We start from the raw sequence: 20,072 nt of genomic DNA, 5'->3' as shown, positions 1-20,072 counted from the left end.
CAAAGTTCATCCAACTATAAACATGTCATTACAATATGTTTACTTAGTTCCTTTAGGAAACGAGTCAATAAAATTGTGAATTTGGGAGAAACCCACATTTCATTCGTTCATGCAAATGTTGGATTTTCCACATTTTATATCAAAGAAAAGTGAAGCAACAAGTTGCCTGCTTCGTACATCCGCGGCGCCTCTCGGAGGCAGCCATAACTAGAGACAGAAGACACCCGGTCAGGAATTGGGTAGATCAGCCTACCTAAATAGTTCAGATCACAGGTAGAATACATAGGCACCTGGTGGCTTCACCGGGAATTAAGTGCAACATTTTATTACGCGCTTTTCGCAGAAAATTCGCGGATCGGATTTTATTACTCACATGTGCCTGTCGATCATAAAGCATATTTTCGTTTCCACTAGTCTCCTTTTTCCTTTTTAAATTCATAAGATTTTCGGAAAAACCAGCTACGTTTTCCGTTCATCGCCGTTCCGCAATTTGCCTACATACCATATTTACATACATATATGAAACGCTTTATATTTGAATCCTAGCATATCCTTAACATACCAATTTTAGTATAGAATAGAGTATTAAGTAGAATAAATAACTTAAAACTTAAAATACATGCTTAGTTATAATTCCTAATAAGACATTTTTTAAGCTTTCTAAATTGTCAAAAATATTTGAACTCAATTAAATACAATTACCAAATTTTTAATCTAAAATAGTCATCAAATTAAAAAGTACACCGACTTTGTGGTTTGTTTAATCCTTTAATGAAATATTTAAATCTTTGGGAACAATTTTGCTCAATATATAAAAATTGTATATTCTCAAATAGACTATATTAAACAGATCAATACTTAATTTTAAAGGTGCACCATTGCAAACATTTACTTTAACAGAGTTCAATGCATTTCAAACAAGGTAAGAAATTAAAATTCCACTAGTTAAATATAAAACTTTTTGCATAACCGAATCGAGTTGATTTCACGTTATTAAATGCAATTTTTAAACAATTCTTGCGCAAGAAATGTTAAAATGCCATATGAAACCATGGCATAGCTTAGTATAACAATATTCTGATAAATATTATTGTTTAAAAGTTCAATCTTCGACTGATAATAGCAACTTGATGTGCAATTATCAGGAAGAGAAACATTTTTCATTTTGATCAGCCTAGTTTTTAGGCTATGCCAATTCGATCGAGTTATGTAAAGAGTATTGCATTTAAAATGGGAATTATATTAAGAAACTTCATATGGAATACATTCACTAAAGCCCATATTTGTCTCGACAGTGACTAAGTGGGCATTGATGGGCTTTTAGGCAATATCCAGTCAGTCAGTGTTGAGAACAAAGCGAACGTATTCAACATGAGGTTTCTGTACATAATCGTTACAAAATGCATTGAAGTCTGCAGCAACGACTTAAGTTAACATTGTAAAATCATTAAAAAGAATATAAAATTACTTAAAATACTAAGGGCTACTACGAGTAGATATCTACAATTTTTGAGTTTTTGTACAATCAGGAAATAACGAACCACTTAAGACTAGAAACGACACAAAACATTGATATTCTATTTATACAATTGCATATTAATTTCTATTTATAGACCGATCTGTGTCCAAGCCTAATTGAAGCAGTAGGCGAACTGCGTATTGCCAGAGGCATTACGATGTGGATTATACGCTTGCATTATCGTATCCATCGTGCATTGATATTGACTCGAATCACTCATTGAATCCATCGGGCTGTTCGCAGGCGCCAACGGTGGCGATTGCGGAGAACGGTTTCCGAATTTGCCAAAAGCGCTACGCCCATTGCTGCCACATCCGATGCCACGTGCCACAGCAAGTATTCCTGAGCCCAGAACATCGCTGTCGTCATCACACGATTTGTCTTCATCGGCAATGTCACTCTTCTGCGACTCCAAGTTCTGTTGAATAAAAAGAACAAGAATTTTAGGAAAAGAGCAAGTTGTTATGATAAATATGTTAATTTGTTGCTAATAATACATTTATACGCTGTCTTCTATTGGATCACTCAACTATAACAAACGCCTTTGATACAAATCGCTGATTAAGGTATAGGATTCAAACTAAACTATATCATAGCGATTGGATACCATATAAAGTGTTATCAAAAAATGTATCATCCTTAAAGAGTATAGAAATATGTGGTTTAATAAATAGCTTTACTATAATTCGTGGTGTGAATCGTTCATGAAAGAAAATTGTCAAAAATATTGTAATACGAAGAATAAAATGATATATTAATGAATATTTGTTATTTGTCGCTGAAATTCACACAACATTTCATACTTGTGAAATGAAGTTTAATGGTTATTGAAGCATATTATAGCATAAAAATAAAGTTTGTGATTAATAATATGTCACATTAACTTTCTAAAACCATATTCGATTATTAAATGTATATCTACTATATCGGACTTTTAGACTTTCTTTTTGAAAGCGTAGGAACTTGTGCTTCTTTAGAAAAAATAATTATAAAAAGACACAAAGGTGCATAATAGCTTGGCTTAACTGACTTTGCTTTTAAGGTCACTCACATATCATATAACATTTACTCACCTGTAGCGTCGTCGTCTTTTTAGTCGATCCATCGTCCATGTCGTCGGTGTCGTCTTCGGCGCCGGCAGCCGTGGGACAGGGGACGCCAACGCTGCCGCTACCGCTGCCGGTACCGCTTGCGTCGCCACCACTGCCACCAGGAGCACCGCCACATAGACTAGAACTTTCGTCATTCTTTGGTGTTAATGGCTCATAGACCTCGGAGCCGGGCGAGAGCGCAGACGCAGCGACAGCAGCAGCAGCTACAGCCTCGCCGGCTGGCAAGCTGCCAGACTGGACGCCGTTCAATGGCAGCGCCGACGAGCGCATATAATACGAGCCATTGAAATTGTAGTCGGCCTCGTTGTCGCCTTTCAACAGTGGCACCGGACAGCCGTTGCCATTCTTTTGTTGAAAGTCAAAATGATGATATTGCTGCTGTTGCTGCTGCTGTTGTTGTTGCTGGTTCATGACATGATGTTGATGTAGCTGCTGTTGCTGATGAAGCTGCTGCTGTTGTTGCACATGTGGATTGCCATGTTGCTGGGGAAAGAACTGAGATCGATCCACACTCGATGCCGATGCAGTTGATGCTGAGTATTGGACATGCACATTACGTTGCTGTGGCTGGCAATTGTTGTAGTTATAGTACGCATTGAAGGATTCACTGTAGTGCTCCACAAGATGCGGCGTTGGCGTCGATGGTGTGGGCGAGGGCGTCAAAGCATTGGACGTGGCAGAGCCAAGGCTCAATGCCTGCAAACTCGGCGGGTCCGCATCGGAGCCGCCTTTGTGGGCGCCAGCATTGGGCAGCGATGGCGATAGCGGCATGCCATCGTATGATTGATCCTTGTGTTGATCTGTCTGTATTTTATGGCGGCGTCGGCGATTCTTGAACCAGATCTTAACTTGGGCAGTGCCCAAAGCCAATTTGGCCGACAAATCCGCCAAGCGGGGAGCGGTAAGATAGCGTCCCTGCAGAAAGTGCTGCTCTAGCTCCGCGATCTGGGAGCTGGTGAATGTGGTCCGAGTGCGTCGAGGCCGTCGCATCACCAGAGAGTCGGACAGCTCATCTGATGTGGTATGGGAATAGATTTGTTATTAATATTGAATACAAATACAGTAAAATGTCGATATTTGCAACTACTTCTTATGGCACATCCAAGAACATAATTGTATAAGATTGTAAGTAAATCGTAATATGCTTTTTATCAGTTTGTCTACTACATTTATTGTTTAAAAATGTGTGTGCAATCATCGACACTCTACTGTAAGCAAAAAAATCCCAGACAGTAAATAATCCCAGACTTCCAAGCAATCTTGAACGCTCGAAAGGGACGAGTTTTCACTGTATTCTACTCTACGCATACGCATTTACTTGCCTGGCTTGGGCATTTGGTTGGGCAGATAGGGACGTATATAGTTATAGTTGATGGCGCCCGTGCGTTCATCGAACAGCTTGAGGAGGGAGTGTTGTTGTTATTGATTCTGTTGTTGTTATTGTTTGCTTGTACACTTACTAAGTCGAAGGGATTGCGGAACTGTGGCGGCAACTGCAGCTGTGGATGCTGTGTGTGTGCGTGCGTATGTGAGTGCGGATGGGCGTGTGAGTGTGGATGCGCATGCGGGGGCAGTGTGTGATGATAGAAATTCTGATCCGGCGGCGGTTGCGCCATTTTCCGCAATTAACTCCACCTTGATTGTGTTTCTTTCTTTCGTATTGTTCGCACGTTGCACTTAAGAAACAAAAAAAATTGACACTTTGTCGATGCAATTGATATTGTAACCGGTTACATTTGCAACAACACATTTAATTTATTATTCCCACATTTTTCTTTCGTTTTTGCATCGCGTCCGAGAAACGCCGTTATATCTTGCCCAACGAAGCACGATTCAAAACAGAATGTGTAAAAGAGTGGCCAGATAGCGTGACGGAAACAATTAAATGCGTGCATGTGGCAACGTCGCACATGATAAGCGTACGCCGCTAGGTGTCGCTTTTACACAACAGCGCTGGGCCAAGTGTGTGCTGTAAAACTAGTTGTGCTGGTAGACGGCAGATGGCGCAAGCAGGTGGCGCGCATATTTGAATTGTTTCTTATTTGTCTAGTTATATTTTATATAAATTCGTAATAAATGTGCATAAGTATTTAAGTGTTTTACCATATTTTGGAGAAAACTTAAAATTGGGTTGCAGCTAACACAATTTGCAAGCTTTGCACTTAAGCATCTTAATTTATGGAACAGTGTGAATTGTGCTAATACCGTTTACCGAATATGTAACAGATCAATGTTGTGTTGACTTTAGATATGGGAGCTGTTTGCAGTTTACTTACTGTTGGTGTCGTAGTTCTGCCAACTGGCAGCAAAAGTCAATTCACAGTTCACAGTCAGGCAGCGAGCCAAAAAAACAAACAAAACATTTGCACATACCAAAGGGAGACACACACACATACACTCACAATCGCACACACGCGCATACTAGCACACTGGGCCACAAATTCACACGCAGTGTGTGACAAAGGACTATGGGCAACCCCCCGCCCCGAAAGAGTCACTGACAGAAACAGGATTCGGGTAATAAATTACAAATTTTGACATTTTCTGTTTCAGATCCGCTTGAGCTCTCGTGAACGTGAACGGGAACGTGAACACAGTCTCAGCTCGCAGCTATTGGAAGGATATGGATGCATGCATGAATATATACACATATATAACTGGTATATGTATATGTGTGTGAGTGTGTGTGTGCAAAAGACCCGCATCCGAAAGGAGCATCGATGATGAGCCAAATGTTGAACTGCAACTGCAACTGCTGCTGGGATAAAAGCCACGAATACGACCACAAACTCTGACTGCATTTGGACTGTCTGCATCTGTTGTAGCCAAAGGATTCAAGCGGGGAACAGCGGGGCACACAGAAAGAGACAGTAGAGAGTGAGATAGAGAGAGAGCGAGCGAGGCAGGAATGCTAGAATAGAAGCGCCCTATGCGGTCCACAGATAGTTAACTTGAAATTTATTATTTTACACAATTTACAATTATCTGATTCAAATGTGCACTCCTCGTTCGCTCTTCTCTCCTTTACTCTGCTCTATAAAGGATGCACTTTCATCTGCTGACTGCCACAGCCTCCGACTGTGTCTCTTTCCCAGCTCCGACTCCCTCTTTGTTCCTCCCTCCGACTCCGACTCCGTGTTCATGTCCGATTCCGCCTTCGCATTTGGACAGAAGTCACAGTCACGTTTTAAGGTCTGATTTAATTTTCTGACTGTGGCATTAGACTCGCTTTTTGTTCTTGTAAAATATCTCACATCACCCATCGTTATTTCTATTTGAGTGCGTCGAGCAGGAAAAACCATTGGAAAGCCACAAGAAACCGAAGATTCTATCACTTAAAAGGTGGAAATTAAAAGAAGAATTGTAGTTAGCATATTTTTAGGTAAACAATTTTATTTAGTGTAGATTAGAACACAAATGCACAGTACAAATAACATCAGACGTGCGGAAATTAGAATTCGAATTCTAGTTTCTGAAAAATTCAATTTTCTAGCAAATAAAAAAGGTAAAAGAAACCAAACAATCCAATGAAATGCATGACTATATGATAAGAGAAATGATTCAGTTGAAAAACTTGAATTCCAATTTCTGGGAGATTCCGAGATTCCAATTTATAAGCTTTTATTACATTAACAAGTGATTTTCCCATATTAATTTCAAACTATAGAAAATAACAATTTAATTTATCCATAGTGTTAATTTCGAAGTATTTTATGGCTATATATTTGTTTCATTATTGTATTTGTTGTTTTTTAATATTTCTATGCTAATGTGTTACTATAAATAATTTAACAGTACTATTATTCATTCGCTCATTATAACATATCTGCAATTATTTTCAAATTAAATTATATCTTGATAGTGTTTCCCTACTTTTTGAATATATTTTCCATTAAAATTATTGTGTTACTAATAATTCTAGAATTCTTTTTAATTAGCAAAAATTATTCAATTATTTTAATTTAAAATAATCTGCAGTTAAATTTTGAAATTTAAATTACAGATTTATTTTCAAAACATTAAAGTTGCTCCAAAGTTGCAAGTCCAAAGCACTGAGAAAGTGAAGTTTTCAACAGTTGCGAGATTTTCCACCCCCCGTTTTCTGGTTTCACGCACGCGCCTCTGCTTAATAACGATGGTTGCTGTTGCTGTGCGAAAGAGATGGCATGCAGCATACACACACACATACTCATATTATGGTGGCCGTGCAGGATCGCGACCTGGCATTGGCATTTCCACAGGCGAAAGGTCTTTCCAGCAGACGGCATCATTATTGTTGTTGTTCGTTGTAGTCGCGTCCTTTGTTCCCTGCGCCATGTCATAAATCATCTTGTATACGTGTGTATTCGCTTATGTATGTGTAAGCGTGTGTGTGAGTACGTGAGAGTGTATGCGTGCATTACCTTTCCACGAACTTCTAAACGTTTAAGGGGCAAATGGCGTCACAAATTTAAATTGTGGCGTCAGTTTTGTGCAGTTGCTCGCGAGTCGCGACTCTTCTTCGAGGCGTTTTGCCCGCGTTTTCTGTTTTTGTAACGGCCATTCGCCTTAGTCGCAGTTGCCGTCGACGTCGCAGTCGACGCATGTGGGGGAAGTCGTCGAGCAAAACAAATCAATTGAAGGCGAAGAGTGCAGTCATTGATAAGTGAGCCGCGAGACAAGAACAACAACAACAACAAGGAGAACAAATAAACTAAGAAGAGCGACAAATACAAAGGAGAGATATGATCGAGAGCTCGCTATGTTTTCGGTGTTTGTCTGTCGCAGCAGCAGATAAGCAAAGCAGAAAGCAGAAAACAAAAAACCGATCGGTCAAAGTCAACGTCGCAGCCGACGCCGATGCCGAAGTCGTTGCCGAAGACGACGCGAAATGTCTTCGTTTTGAGCGCAGCTCAGAGTTCGCAGAGCCGATGCTCATCTCAGTCGTGTGGCGAACGTGAAACGCACACAAGCAAATTTTGTAGGCGCATTGAACTCGAACTCGAACTCGTGTTACTCGCAAAGTGAAAAAAGTTATCAGCAGCAAGCATGACAAAGTGTCAGCATTATCTATTGTGGCTATTGTGGATCTCAATTGCAGTTGCAGCTACAACGGCCACTGCGCCCGTTATCAGTCACATCAGCCAGGATGTGGTGGCCAGCGTGGGCGACAGTGTTGAATTCAACTGCACCGTGGAGCACGTGGGACAACTCAGTGTTAGTTGGGTGAAAACCGAACCCAGCTCCGTGACTTTGACCATGCGCAATATTCTCAGTCTACGCGATCAGCGCTATAATGTCAGCGTGCAGGAGAATACCGAAAAGGACAGTGGAGTCTACGGCTTTCGCATTGCCAAGATCGAGGCCAGCGACATGGGCACCTATGAATGCCAAGTGATTGTTTCCGCCTCTGGCACGGTGAAGAAGAGTCTCAAGCTGCTGATCAAGACACCGCCATCGATCGCGGGCTCAACGCCACAAACCCAACTGGTGACCGAGGGTCAAACACTGGAGGTGAGCTGTCATGCCGATGGTTTTCCCACACCCACAATCTCCTGGGCACGTGTAGACAATGCCATAATGCCGGCGGGTGGACATCTGTTGAATGAGCCAACGTTGCGCATCAAGACTGTGCATCGTCTGGATCGCGGTGGCTACTATTGCATTGCCCAGAATGGCGAGGGACAGCCCGATAAGCGTCTGGTGCGTGTGGAGGTCGAGTTCCGTCCCCAGATTGCCGTCAGTCGTCCCAAGGTGGCGCAGATGTTGTCGCATACCGCGGATCTGGAGTGCACCGTTCAAGGATTCCCGGCACCAACTGTTGTGTGGTTCAGGAATGGAGTGCAGTTGGAGTCGAATCGTCGGCACAGCATCTTGAACACGGCTTCGCCGCTGGAGGTGACGACGTCGGTGTTGCGCATCGATAGCGTCTCGGAGGAGGACTTTGGTGACTACTATTGCAATGCGACCAACAAGTTGGGACACGCCGACGCACGGCTGCATCTCTTCCAGCCCGTCATCCCGGTGCCCTCGTCGTCGTAGTCGGACCTCAGATGTTCCCACACTTACACACACACAAAAACACACAAAGTAAACTAAAAAAGCAAAAGACTTGAATACTTTAATTTTTTCGGCAATTGTCTGGCCGGGGATTGTGTCCACTTTGGCTGCGGTCTCGGTCTGTAGTTCTTCTTATTATTAATGATTCATTCAATTCAATTAACCCACGATTCACGAGTTTATATCAATCTCCCTCTCTCACTCCCATTCCCGCAATTCTTGTGCCTTAAGAACTCGCTATCCAACTGCCTTGCATGTATAGCAGTCGTGTTTCCTGCCCCCCTTCCCAACCATCCATCTATACATGAATAAACATACTATATACACAAGTCTTATACAGTCTTATAATTTGTCTTATATATCTGATAAGTTGCGAGTGTTGTTGGTGGTTTCTTCCAGAATATTTACACGGGAGATAAGGAAGAGCCCGAAAAAAGGAAAAGGTAAGATAAGCCCTTCAATAATGCAGTTCAATGAATTCTTATGTTCTTAGATTGCTGTATATCTAAAGTCAATATTTACTTTGAAATTATTTTGATATTTTTTAACAAACATAGTTTAGAGAAGACCCGTAATGCAATTGAATTCTATTATATATGTATTTTGAAATGATTATAACAGATATTAATGTTTGTTTAAAAATTGCTTTGATTTGAAACAATATTTTACAGAGAGGTCTAGAATACACTTCAACATATTAAAATGACCATTGACTATTATATTTTAAAATCAAAATACAATATCAATATTGGTATCTTTCTGAAGATATAGTATGAGAAATTATACTTAACTCAAATTGTATTTACAGAAACACTTGTAGCTTTTATTTCATTTCATTTTCATTTAAACAGTCAAGAGTTAAACAGTTGTATACTGTTGGCTTTTAATATAAACAGTATATCGATTGCATTTATTAAATATATACTCTAATATTTTTAGAATTTAACAGAATTAGTAAATATTTTCTAAATTTAACATTTTGAAATCTGTAAATTTTTGGTTAAAGTCTTTCCTCTTATGATTTGATTCCTTAACTTATATTTACAGAATTGTTTATAAGAATCTCGATAGTTTGAAACTATTTAATACGTTTATATTTCTTTGATAGTGCGCATAAATTTGCCAAACTTTAAGCCACATAGTTTAATAGAACCCTCAACAACATTTAATATTCTAAAGTTTTCCCCTCCCCTCCCCCGGGTGTCTGCCACAGAGTGAGGCATGAACATATGAGTAGGTCGGGCAGTAGATTATTTAAGTGTCATTTATGTTAAGCTGAGTGAAGCTGCTAAAACTGCCACAACATTTAACTCTTCAATCATGGTTAAAAATGGACTACAGTTCACCTCTTGACACACACACATACACATACAGTCTCGCACATACACATACAGAGATCAAGAGGCTGGCAAAACTAAGTTGTTCAATGTAATTGAGAAAAATGCGAGGCATTTGTAAAGGCAACCCAGCAAAGGAGAGTCTGTTGCTGGCAGTTTTGTAGGGTTCTTCTTAGTATATACTAAGTGTAGGCCCAAATGCGAGCAGTATATACTAAATGCGGCGAGTATATACCGCATTTATATAGTGTGTGTGTGTGTGTGTGTGTTGTGGGTGCCATGTGGCAAGCAGTTAACCGCATGAGCGATGTCTGCTGCTTTTGTCCCCATGCGTATGCCGAGTCCATTATGTCCTGCCACATTAGTTCCTGCCTTCCTCTCCCACACACACTCACACACACACACACACATGCTTGGCAGTCATGAAAATCAACACTTGCTAATGACTTAATTGTTTCCATTAGAAACTCGTTGCTAAATACATTTCGACAATTTTTCATAGTCAATTTTTTTGCTGGCTTTGGTTGCGTCTATCTCTCTCTCTCTCTCTTGTGATGCCTCCTTCTGTATTTCTGTGGCAGGACATTGAGCACATCCTTGGGGTCTGGGTGCCAGTGCGAGTAAATGCAATCCAGCTCTAAATGTCTGTCTATATTGTAATTGGTGTTGTTGCCGCTAAGCGCACACACGCTCCACACATTGTCCAAGCAGCTTCTGGAGTTCTGGAGTGAGTGAGCAATGGAGCTGTGGGAGATTGGGATGCGGACAGGGACGCGGACAGGGATAGGGACAGGACAACACGTGCGCCCTTACGATGCGTTGACGTCGGCATCATCATTTCATTGTCTGCCTTCAACATGGACGTCGGCGTTATTGATTTTATTTTTGGGTTGCTCCATGGCAACAACCACCCGACGGAAAAGTCGATTGGAACTCTCTTCTGCTCTCTGTTCTCCAGCCACGAGCTTAAGGGTGGATGCTGCTTTCAACCCTGTTAAAGAAAATGGCAAAAGGTGATTGCTGAATACACTACAGCGTAAAACTTCTTTGGCAAGGAATTCTTTTGCACGGCACAGAGTTGCTTGTGTAGCTCAACAGCCTGACATCCTAGCATCCTGGCATCTCCTGTTTGGCATTTTTCCATTCTGTGAACGAGCGCATGCGCTTCGCACATCGTTGTTTACCTTTTTGCCGTTTACGGTTGCATTCACTGTGTGGATGCTGTCTGTGTCCTCTCAGAGTGGCTTCCATTGGAAGCACTTCCAGGCGGCCAGAGCAACGTGTGTCTGCTGCTGTCCTTTGGTCCTGCTGCTTTTCGAACGCCTCCACATGCAGACACGCGCCTCGCTGGCGCTCATTCGACTTTTGGATGTGGCGGCGTTGATGCAGCTGGCTGCTGGCTGCTGTTCCACACAACATCAACTGGCTGCTGCTACTGCGTGTTTTGTTTTTATTGTGCTCTCGACGTTTACGATGTGCCTGCTGCTTGCCTCTTGGATAATGGCCACTCGCTGCCACTGTTGTCCATCGTTCTGCCTCCTGTCCCTTGACTGCTGCCTTCTCGCACATTTTCTAGTTGTAAACAAAAAAGGCTTGGCTCGCAGTTTTACGATCCTTGCTGGCTGCCGGATTCATTCAGATGTCATCACAATAAAGCCCGAAAGCAACGATAACGCAGCATCATCGTCAACTCAGTGACGCAGTTTGATTAGGTGAGTGGCTCTTTTAAGGATATCCTAATATATTTCCCCGCCAGTTGAGTGCAATGAAACCGAGTGAAAAAAATATATATTCAAGTTAAGGATCATAGACAATAACCTGATTTTATTAAAGTGTTTCAACGACAACGAACTGTTAATATGAATCCTTTTTTAATGAAGGTATCTTTTCAAATTAATTGTTTGATGTATAAAACAATTTGATTATAACAAAATTAGCAGTTTATGAAATTAAAAGGGATCATCAAAAAGTTGCTGTGACGGAATATCAATCAAGATCAGTTGCGCCCTTTCTTAAAGCTTCCGTTCTTAATTGTTAATCATTGAATTATTTTATGTTCAAGAATTATTTCCTTAATACTCTTCATTAAATTGAAGTTGAATTTAGCATTCATATTATAACATCATTTCTAAATTGCATTATTTAGTTCTTAACAACTTGACCAAAAAGTCTAAATAAATACTAGTTCAGCAAAAGGTTTATATGATATCGCAAAAAACAATATTGTTCTTTCTAAAATACTAAATAAGACGTTAAAAATAGTTGAACATATATTAAAAATAATAAATTTAATGATACAAATAACTGTTCATCAAGAACATCATAACATAATATGAACTATTATAATAACGAATTATTAATAAAAATTAAAGTTTGTAATAAATTTTAATCTTGAAAATTCGATAAACACTATAATAATTTTATAAATAACTGCATAAACATTTTAAATATAAAAATGTATAAATACATTATCAAAACATATTATTAATTTACACAATATATATTTTAACATATTTGTAAAATATTTTACTAATATCTTATTTATTTCTACTATAATGCATACTTCAGGCATATCATTTTTCTCGCTTCTTAAATTATTTCGTAGAGTGTTTTATTTGTAGATAGTCGTTAAGTCAGCTGTCTGCTATCAGCTTGTTAATAGCTCTTTGGCTCTTATGATTTGCTCTGATAAGTAACACATGTGAACGTTAATTGCCACGCCCACCTCCCCCTATCCAAACACACACACACACACACACACACATATATAGGCCCACACACATGGACAGAGATCCATAAAGTGGGCAAGCTAATTATGGCCATATACTATACATAAAGGCAATGTGTGTATAAGTAATTGCATTGTAATTAATGCAGGCTTTCCCTCTCTCTCTCACTCTCTATATACATACATATATATACTTTATGTACATATGTATGTGTGTGCTGGTTAAGATAAATTAGTAATGAATTATCGATGGGACTAGTGGAACATTAATTGAAGTCTTGCCATTGATTTATGATGCGCAATTTATAGTCAAATGCAATCAAAAGGCAAAAAGCAAAAGATCCAACCAACAAAAAAAGAAAATGAAAACGTATTAACAGCAACAAAAACAACAATGCAATTTGCCTGCTGCCAATAAATAATAATTTAAAAATGGTGTTTAATACGCCAGGCATAAAAACGAATTAGCCTCGTGCGTATGCTTTAAACCAAATATTTGCCAGACACAAGGCGGGAGGCGGTTGGCTGGAGAGAGAGAGGGGAAGGGAGGAAGCTTGTGGCAGGAGCAATGACAATTTTCATGCATGCCCCGGCAACTTTGGGACTGTCTCGGGGGGGTCGCTTGGCTGCTGTTGTTGCTGCTGCTTGTCATTAATCCCTTCGCGAGGAGACAAATGGAAACTGCTTTGCCGCTGACACATTGCTTCTGGTTTGAGTTTGAGTTTGAGTTTCAGTTTCAGTTTCGGGTTCTGTTTCGGCTTTGGCCAAACAGATTTGCCATCCTCTTCATCGCAGTCGCAGTTGCTTCTGATGCTGATGCGGTTGCGGTGCGTGCTCAAATAATAAATTTAACTAATTGCCCTGGCGATTGGCAAACAAAAGGCAACCACAGCTACATCCGCAACAGCAGCACCAAAACTGATTTGCATTCAAATCCTGTCTGTGTCTCTCCTCTATTCCCTCATATTCTTCTTTTCATCCGAAAACTTTATCCAGCACAAAAGTGCTTAAGCATCTTAAAGGGGCGTTGCAATGCCACTTGCAGCTTGCCGCAAGCATTCTTTTTTTTTATTATTTTTTTTTGGCACTCCACCAAAAAAATGTATGCAACGAATTTGGCTTATGGCGCTATTCTATTGTCTCATTTTAAAATATGCAGAGCAGGCTTACGAAAACTGTTTAATTATCCTGCATAAAACTGAATATGTTGAGATTTTTCATTTTATAAATAACTATTTAATTTGAATGCCAGTTGAAAGCCACATTAAAGTCTCAATTTATCTTGTATCATAAAATTGTAACGACATATTTTATTAATTCTATATTATATTTTTGTTTTTTATTTTTCCCATACAATTTTGGTTTTATATCATATATAAATTTAGCTGCAAAAAACAAGCAATTTATTTATTAAAATTGTAATATAATTTTAACAAAGTGTAATATAATTTTACCATTTAACTTTAGCCAGTTCAACTTAATGACTTAGAATTTCGTTTATATTTTATTCTTTAATTAAAATTGAATTTAAAGTTTTGATTTTCATATTACTTTTCTTGGTTACCAAAAATTAGTGATCATTTAGTCATTGAATCATTTTTAAAATAAGATAAGAATATCTTAATATTTTAGTTTTAATAATATCAAGTGTTAGTAACCTTTAGAAATCCACAAATAAATAATGTAAATTAATTGTTGTATAATTTTAACATTTATCTTTGTCAGTTCAGCTAAATACTTTATACTCTCATTTATATTTCATTTCTAAATTAGGATTTAATTGATAGTTTTATTTTTCATATTCCTTTTAATGGTTAACAAATATTATAAAAATCATATTTAATATGAGTTAAGCTCATCTCAGCAATTTAGTTTGAATAATATCAAGTGCCAGTTATCTTTTGCTATTCATAAATGAATAATGGTAGTATAATGTTAACTACACAGTTAAGATTATATGAATACTCAGCTTGAATGAAAATAGTTCAGCTGGCGAATTATAAATTTTCTTTGAAAGTGAGCATAGAAAATAAAGATTCATTAAGAAACTTTTACACTAAAATAATTAGTAAAGTTATTCTTTGCTACAGAGTATCGCTTAGTCGACTCTTTTGCCAACTTAAGCGCCCTTTTCATAGCAGATATAAATGTATTTTTTGGGCTCTGTCGCAGCTGGTGCGAACAACTTGGCTAAAGCCATAGAGCTATAGCCAAAAAAGCCACAGCAATTTCCCATTACAGATTGTGGCCGAGTGTTCAACAAAAAAAAGAAAGAGCATCATGTATCGTACGAGTATCGTTTTAATATTTTAACCAATTTAGATAACTGTTTCCATTTGCAATTAAAATGCAGATGCATGCAGCGTTGTTGCACACAAATGGGAATGGGAAAGGGGGGAAGGGAGAGTCGTAAAAATTGTGCACGAACTGAAATTAAAACTTTTCCTTGGCGGCCAAATGGGCGTGGCTATCTGCACAACTGGGCGCACTTATCTGCAGTGCATGCCTCAATATCACGTTCTCTTCTCTTTTTTTTGGGAGGGAGAGATTTTTTTGTGCCAAATTAAAAAAGAAATAAAAATTTGTTGCGGGCGTCGCATGAAGTTTTTTTTTTGTACTTTTTTTGGGAAGGGGGAGCGAACGCATTTGCATGTTAAGAGTTTCGCACTGTGCGCATTTTATTTTCCACATCCTTCCCCCGCAAACTGACACCTCCTCCCCGTCTTCGCTTCTCCCCGCGGCAGCAACGACACGCCTTTTGTTGACGTGCAACGGAAGTTGCTTCGGTTTGAGTTTCAGTCCTGCGGTGTTGCCCATTTCTTTATTATAGTATTTTTATTTTCATCTTCTTGTACGGCTTCTTCTTCTTCTTGTTGTTGTGGCGGAAGTTTTGTGTGCAACCGCCACCATTTTTGTGCACAGTGTAATGCGTTCTGCCAAAGGACTAAAAGGATGGCTGGCATGCTGTGCGGCAAAAGGAATTCCAAGCGATAGAGCCAAGAAAATGGAGCGCAAGTGACACAACTGCAATTCTCACCAAACATTTAACAAATAAACACAAATATGAATGAGGTCCTTGCAGCACAAATGTGTCGAGCACAATTTAACAACGACTTTGTCACTTCAGAGTCCTTGTCACACACACACACACACAGTCAAGGCAAACAGCATTCTCGAAATGAGCTTCTAATGAGCTGTGATTGCGCTTCAAATGCTGTGAAAGATAAGTTTGACATACAGTTTATATTTACACTGTGATTTCAGTTTTGTAACATACTTAGTTTATTTAAGGCTTTTTATTTTGTTTATACATTATTTAAAAGATGTTTTTAAAGTTTACATTTATGCTGTGCTTTCAGTTTTGTAATATTCTTGGTTTATTTAAGGCTCTTTTATTTTGTGTGTGAATTATTTTAAATATGTATTTGGCTTTTTTTGTTGTTATTTAAGATTTACTATGCACTTTTGTTTAGGTAATTAAAGCTTAACGATTTATTAAGAATTATTATTATTATTATTTATTATATTATAATAAATCAAATAACAAATAAAGATTTGGAAAGATCGCTTCACAACTAAATTGTTTGATACCAGCAGATATAAACTATTTCACATAAAAATATTCACAATTCTTCAAACTAGTTTACTATTTTGTTTTTTCAACTTTATTTAAAAGACTATTTCTTTTTATATTTTTTTTTAGAATTTATGTGGTTTCAAATATATGATTCCAATTTATTTAATATTTATGTGCCTTTTAATTGTAACACAAATTGTATTTTATGTATGGTATTTTGTGCAATCCATTTCATGGGCAAATATTTCATCATTTGGTATGAAATATTGGCTTTAAATCGGCCTTCAGCTAAACTTAAATCAGTTTTGCACTTAGGAAAATTAATTTTCTTTATGGTGGACAAATTTCGGTTGAGCAACATAAATCAAAAATAATTTCCATTATGGACCAAAAGACGCTGTCGGAGTTTGGGTCTTAAGCATAGATTGTGTGTGATGTGGCGCCGCGTGGCAGAAAATGAAAAAGATTGAAGCCAAAAGGCGACGCTGTCGACGGCGACGACGAAGGCGATGGTGATGGTGATGGTGAATGGTGAATCCGATGCCAAATGATATGCAATTTATCTAGCGAAAATCTAAGAAAATCTGCTGTGTAATGAATGCCCCTGATATCCTTGTACTTGTACTTGTATTAGAAGCGCGCATGTAGCAAAGGACTTGATAGTGAATGAGAGCAACTCAGCTCAGTTGGGTCCAAGTTTGTATAAGTGAGTGTGAGTGTGTGTGTGTGTGTACGTATGTGTGTGTATGTTACGATTACGTTGGGGACATTATTCGCTTTAGGAGTTTCATTATAACATGCATCGCACGCTTTGCTTTATCGCCGAGCACATCCTGGCTGGCTGTTGTAGCAGCAGTATCTATCAACATCAAAATGCGATGTTGTGTCCTTGTGTCCGCTGAACGCGGACGCAACGCTGCCAGGACTGCCCGCATCATGCCGTGAGATTCATGACCGTGTGCTGGGCTACATTAAAATGTTGCCATTGCTGTCAGAGAGAGTTGCGTGCTAAGCAAGGATGCGGGGGCGCGCACACTGGTGAGTCAATCCCAAAACCCAATCCCAACACACACACAAACGCAGAGAGTACACACGACTGTGCACCGTATATAAATAAACTGGCGCAATCGCCGGCATCATCGTCGTCGTCGCATCTGCAATTGCGTATTTCTGCTCAGTGGAAGGAGGAGGATGGAGTAAGAGTGAATGTGGCAGCATTATGTGAGTAAGAGGCGTACCAGCCGAAGTATAGTAGGTGGAGCTGTGTCTGTGTCTGTTTTTATGTTTGTGTATTTATGTTTGTGTCTGATGCTAATGCCAATGTGGCTGCCTTTTGCCTTTGCCTTGGAGAAGAGGAGGGAGAAACTGCCACTTGGACATGGGGTTAGAGGTGTGTCTGGACTTTCCATTTTTGCTTCTTGTCGTCCTAGTCGTCCAAGTCGTCCTCGTCGTCGTTCGACTAACCCTGCCACAAGCTCTATAGCATACAATTTGCATATAATTTGCGTTCATTTTATTTTATTCCAACATTCCCCCATTCCTTCATCTTTGCTCTTCTTTCTGCGTTTCGCTCTAGCATTTACGATGGGCGTGGCAGCGCCTACCAGCAGCCAGCAGTTTATTGATAGCTCAATATCCAGCGCAGACTTGCAACGGTTATTTAAGTCCGCACAAGTCGTTGTCGGTTTAACGCCCCCAATTATGTTATTGCCTCAAGATAGGATATTGGGACAGTTGTATTCCAACAACTTGTGCTTCATATAAGTTATATATAATATGATTACCACATAAAATAGTTGAGAATGTTGTTGAAACTATTTTTATTAACGATATATTGAAAAACTGTTTTATACCTGAAAGTATGCAACACTTTTTGTCCCTTTGACATGGTCAAAGAATAGCCTGGAAGTATGCAGCACTTTTTGTTCAATTTGATATGGACAAAAACTTGCTTTACTTTATTTTATCTGTTCAGTTTGATTTTTTGGCATTATTATATAAATTTAAAAATGTTCTTTGAATGTTGAATGCCTCCGGAAAACTCGTTCTCAAACAACACAAATATTGCAAACTTAAATATTATAAATATGCTTTAAAGTATGCTTTAAAAGTATTATGAAAGCTTTAAATGAGCGATCTATCTCTTTATATATTTTTTGATCGTTTTAAACACATATCAGCCTCTTCTTAACAGCATACCGATTTTTAAAGCCACTTTTTGTGGCATTTTGAAATTTATTCTGAAGCACTGATAAAATGCATATAAAACTGAATTTCCTATGACTGAATTTAAGCACTCCAAAAGCAACGCTTACAAAAGAGGTAAATGAGATACATATATGTACATATGTATCTGTAATTTGTAGTACGCACTTTGGAGACTCGACAGCAGCTGCATTAAGTACACGAACTAATTAAATCTTTAATGCACTTCGAATGTGCCGCTTTGCATTAATGTTCGCCACGGAAATACACAAACATATATGCACTTGTACTATATGGTATAGTACTCGCAATGGCCATTTGCATAAATGCAGCGAATAGCGCTGACCATGGTCGGGGAGTACTTAAATAGAGATATGGCTAATGGGTCGTGGCCATGGCAATTTGGGGTAAATTGAACGAGGATTCGCGTTGTTGTTTGCCTGTTAGATGGAGATTTTAATTACTCTTTGAATGAATGCTAATTCATAATTGAGTATGTGAGTGTAACTGACGCAGCTGCAGCTGCAGCTGTATCTGTATCTGTATCTGTATCTCTGTCGCTGTTCATTTGTATCCGTATCTGTTTCGGTTTCTGTTCTGTTCTGTTCTGCAGTCTCAAACAGCGATGCAATTATGCTTGTTTAATTTAAACCAAATTTATGTGCAGAGTTTGCTCGACAACAGCTACAACGACAACTACAACTACAACGACAGCGACAGCGGAAAAAGTATATAGTTTTGGCCATGGCCGCTCTGAATTTATGTTGAAGTTAACACACTGTGAGCGGTAAGTGTGTGTGGGAGCAAGAGTGAGTTGGACTTTTGCACAACACATAAAAATGGCTGCAAAATTGTGTTGCACAGTGAGCAGCTAGCTGGCAGCTGAAAATTACTTGTGCATCCGGTGGTGCATCCTCGAGCATTTGAATCGCTCCGCGTGGTCCTCTTAGAAACCTCAAGGCGTGAGTTTTACAGTCGTCTTCCGCATCCCGATGAAGCCATTTCGCTCGACGTTGGCTAAGTGAAAATACGAGCAGGCGGAAGCCAACTAGATGCCCCACATTCCTCCCCCCCCCCCATCACACAGCTCCATTCTTGCATTTACTGCGAATGAGTTGTGGGCGTGGCAGTGGCAAACATCAAATGCGCTGCGCACAAATTGAAAACAAATGACGCGCAGGCCTTTTTCTTTTCCTTGCTTTTTGGCCAAAAAAAAACGAGAATAATTTTAACAATTTTTGCTCGTTGGCTTTTCATTTAGATTTTTGGCGTTGGTCCGACTTCGCTGGCCATGCCACATGCCAGGCTTTTTATGCAGCCCATTAGAGTACGTGGCAGCAACAGTAACAGCAGCAGTAGCAAATGGTAAAGGATGTGGAAGTGCCTTTTGGCCCATAACTCACAGCGAATGACCTTCTGGCGCAGCGAGCAGAAAAACTGTGCTGGCGCTGTTGGCCAGACCTTTTAATTCCTTCATAAGGCAGCAACAAGGCCAGGACATGGAGAGCACACGGCCAACAGCCAGCAGCCAGCAGCCAGGAGCCACGATGCCACG

General features: G+C 39.4%; 2 protein-coding genes across 2 annotated transcripts; one reads left to right on the top strand and one right to left on the bottom strand.

Annotated features, from left to right (window-relative positions):
- Positions 1-755: 755 nt before the first annotated feature.
- Positions 756-4,427, bottom strand: LOC117576002 (homeotic protein bicoid). Its single transcript, XM_034260506.2, has 4 exons — positions 4,092-4,427; positions 3,954-4,029; positions 2,593-3,644; positions 756-1,937 (listed from the first exon to the last, which is right to left on the bottom strand). Exons 1-4 carry the CDS (start codon positions 4,245-4,247, stop codon positions 1,632-1,634), a joined length of 1,590 nt encoding a protein of 529 aa, XP_034116397.1. The 5' UTR covers positions 4,248-4,427; the 3' UTR covers positions 756-1,631.
- A 3,111-nt stretch (positions 4,428-7,538) lies between these two features.
- LOC117576181 (protein amalgam) lies at positions 7,539-9,000 on the top strand. Its single transcript, XM_034260770.2, has one exon. The coding sequence runs from the start codon at positions 7,660-7,662 to the stop codon at positions 8,650-8,652; it is 993 nt and encodes a 330-aa protein (XP_034116661.1). The 5' UTR covers positions 7,539-7,659; the 3' UTR covers positions 8,653-9,000.
- The last annotated feature ends 11,072 nt before the right edge of the window (positions 9,001-20,072 follow it).

This window comes from Drosophila albomicans, chromosome 2R (genome assembly GCF_009650485.2).
Source record: "Drosophila albomicans strain 15112-1751.03 chromosome 2R, ASM965048v2, whole genome shotgun sequence".
NCBI classification, from domain to species: Eukaryota; Metazoa; Arthropoda; class Insecta; order Diptera; family Drosophilidae; genus Drosophila; species Drosophila albomicans.
Note: the sequence above shows the minus strand (reverse complement) of the source record. Positions and strands in the feature narration are given on the sequence as shown.

What these genes read in the sequence shown, in the direction of transcription:
- LOC117576002 (XM_034260506.2), bottom strand. Translation starts at nt 4,247, where the DNA reads ATGGCGCAACCGCCGCCGGATCAGAATTTCTATCATCACACACTGCCC. An exon ending in TCCGCAATCCCTTCGACTTA is followed by an intron (nt 4,030 to 4,091) that starts GTAAGTGTACAA and finishes TCCCTCCTCAAG; the next exon opens with CTGTTCGATGAACGCACGGG. An exon ending in CAACCAAATGCCCAAGCCAG is followed by an intron (nt 3,645 to 3,953) that starts GCAAGTAAATGC and finishes ATACCACATCAG; the next exon opens with ATGAGCTGTCCGACTCTCTG.
- LOC117576181 (XM_034260770.2), top strand. Translation starts at nt 7,660, where the DNA reads ATGACAAAGTGTCAGCATTATCTATTGTGGCTATTGTGGATCTCAATT.